Genomic DNA, 2,749 nt, shown 5'->3' on the forward strand with positions numbered 1-2,749 from the left:
TCGGCTATAAATACTCCAACACCTTGGAACGGTATCAAGAGATATCATCTGATGTTATCTTATCTTCCCTAGCTATTTCTCTCAATATACACTTATATTCAGAGCAATCTAGTCTGATTCTCACACCGGAGGGTGGTCACAAGGAGGAACCCCCTCCTTCTCAGTGACGAGCTCACGGTGTCTGTTTTGCAGGTCATCAGAAGAATAACCATCTTTACAGGACCTAACCCTCGTGGGAAACATCTACTTAACCCTAAGATTATCCATAATCCGCCGGGGTCACATAGTGTTTCTTCAGGTTACCAATCCACATTTTCCATATAAATCAATCAACGAGCTCATGAGGAACACATCGGTTCCCGGGCCATGAACCGTTCTGATCACTTTCACGTGTATTTGTCTACCCGATCCAACATCATACAGCCCGGTGCATATACTCAACCCGACCGTAAACGTCCAATTATCATAACCCAAATTCAAACCCGGCATTGTTTTAAACAACTCAAAACCATCTACAAACATTTTAGCATCGGCATAACCCGAAAGAATCGCGTTAACACAAACCATGTTCTTCACAGGAATTTCATCGAACACCTGGCGTGCATCACCTAAAACCATCGATTTTGCATAAAAATCAACCAAAGCACTTCCTAAGAAGACGCTACAACCCCACCCAGATTTCACGACGTAACCATGAACCTGTTTTCCAAAACCCACATCTTTGATCGAACAAGAAGCTGTTAACGAGCTGCATAAGGCGTATGAATCTATGGGAACACTGTTAACATGCATGAGCAAGAGGGTCTTGAGGGCAATTAAAGAATACCCATTTCTGACAAAAGAAGATAAGACGGAATTGAAGGCAAGTGGGTGCGTGAGAATGGATGAACTGAAGAGTGTTTGTAGGGTTTGGATGGTGGGCTGTTGAGAGCATGCTGTGTATGAGTACGTGAGAGTGGTTTGAAGTGGGCATGAGATGAAGATGAGTCCTGTATGAAGGATATGAGCGTGAAGTGTCGATGGATTTGAGATTATGGATTTGTGAGAATTTGGTGAGGGGTGAAGGATTAAGGAAGGACATGAGTCATCAATCAAGGGATCTTTCGAAATATGTACGTGTCAACAACCATTTCTAAAGTTCCATTTTCGTCCTTATGATTTGACAAATAATGCGAATTTAGTCTAAAAATATTACTTTTCGGATATGGACCCTCCATGTTTCCCAGTTCTTGCCAATTACATCCAAATCACTAACCCGTTAAATTTAATCGTTAAGTCAGGGGTATACATGTCTTTTCACAATTTTTTTATTATAATACTTATTTTAGTGAACTGCGGTCTTCGTCCTTGTAGTTTGTCCAAATATGCGGTTTTAGTCCAATACTTACAAGTTTGCAATATCCTTACTTGTAGTTTCATTTCACTTGCAATTAAACACGAATTTATTAACCTCGTTAATTTTTGTCGTCAACCAATTTTCGTGCCTCTCACATGACGACCAGTTTTGTCGTTTCTCTCCCCAAATAAACTTAGTACTAATTCGCAAGCCCCCTCACGTGGGGACTATAGTGTATTTGGAGAAAAGGAAAACAACAATGAAAAAAATGCCCCTCACTTGAAGGGCACACTAATGGGGTTTAACGATCATACTTAATGATATTAAGAAATTCAAGTTTAATTGCCAGTGAAATGAAACCATGGGGAAAAAATTGCAAATTTGAAACTACCGGACTAAACTGCATATTTGGACAAACTAGAGGGATAAAAACCGTAGTTCACTAAAATAAGTATAATAATAAAGAAATGATGAAAAGACATGTCTACCCCTGACTTAACGATTAAATTTAACGGGGTTAGCGATTTGAATGTAATTGGCAAGAACTGGGAAACGTTGAGAGTCCATATGCAAAAAATAAACTTTTTGGACTAAATTCGCATTATTTACCAAACCACAAAGACGAAAATGGCACTTTACTCATCTAATTATCTATATACTAATTTTTAGCCCACGTGTCACGCGAGTTTATTAAGGTTTTTGTTTTTAATCATTTTATCATATGTCGAGTGGTGTTAAGGTTTCGGCTAAGTTGTTTAAATTCCTTTCATTTTGACATGGGTTCTACTATTTTTTTATGTTGATATTTTATTTTACTTACTTTGATGAACATTTAAAATGGAGTTAATGTCCATTTTCGTCCCTGTGGTTTGCTACTTACGCCACCTCAGTCCAAAGTTTGAAATTTTTTCAATTTAGTCCTTATAGTTTTAAGCATTAGCCAATTACGTCCTCTCGTCTAATGGCATCCAACTATGCCGTTAGTTTAAGGGGTATTTTTGTCTTTCTCCTGTTTATGTTTAGTTAATGGTCAGTTTCATCCATGTGGTTTGATACTTTTGCTACTTCAGTCCAAAATTTGAAAATTTTTCAATTTTATGTTTAATTTATTCAGTTTTTTTTTCTTTTTCTTTTTTTTTTTTTTTCTTTTTTTTTTGTCTATAGCCCTTAAGAGCATAATCCAAGCCCAAAACCATCGAGCATCGACCAAAACAGGTTTACGTTTACTCTGTCGATAACAATAATCATATACCCCTCGTATTTAGTTTCTAGACATTTTCTAAACTCTCCCACATGGTGGAATTCATTGGTAAAGTGGTCAAGGTAATTCCCCAAAACCGTATTATACCGATCAAACTAAAATCGTTTCTTTGGTTAATGCATAATAGTTACGGTTTAGAGATTAACATATTG

At 37.2% G+C, this 2,749-nt stretch overlaps 1 protein-coding gene across 1 annotated transcript; it reads right to left on the reverse strand.

The window, feature by feature from the left end:
- Positions 1-294: 294 nt before the first annotated feature.
- LOC143569640 (putative pentatricopeptide repeat-containing protein At3g23330) lies at positions 295-792 on the reverse strand. Its single transcript, XM_077055527.1, has one exon. It carries the CDS (start codon positions 790-792, stop codon positions 295-297), a length of 498 nt encoding a protein of 165 aa, XP_076911642.1.
- Positions 793-2,749: the final 1,957 nt, after the last annotated feature.

This window comes from Bidens hawaiensis, unplaced genomic scaffold (genome assembly GCF_021521415.1).
Source record: "Bidens hawaiensis isolate Kalapana, Puna unplaced genomic scaffold, B.hawaiensis_p1.1 tig00000097_1, whole genome shotgun sequence".
NCBI classification, from domain to species: domain Eukaryota; kingdom Viridiplantae; phylum Streptophyta; class Magnoliopsida; order Asterales; family Asteraceae; genus Bidens; species Bidens hawaiensis.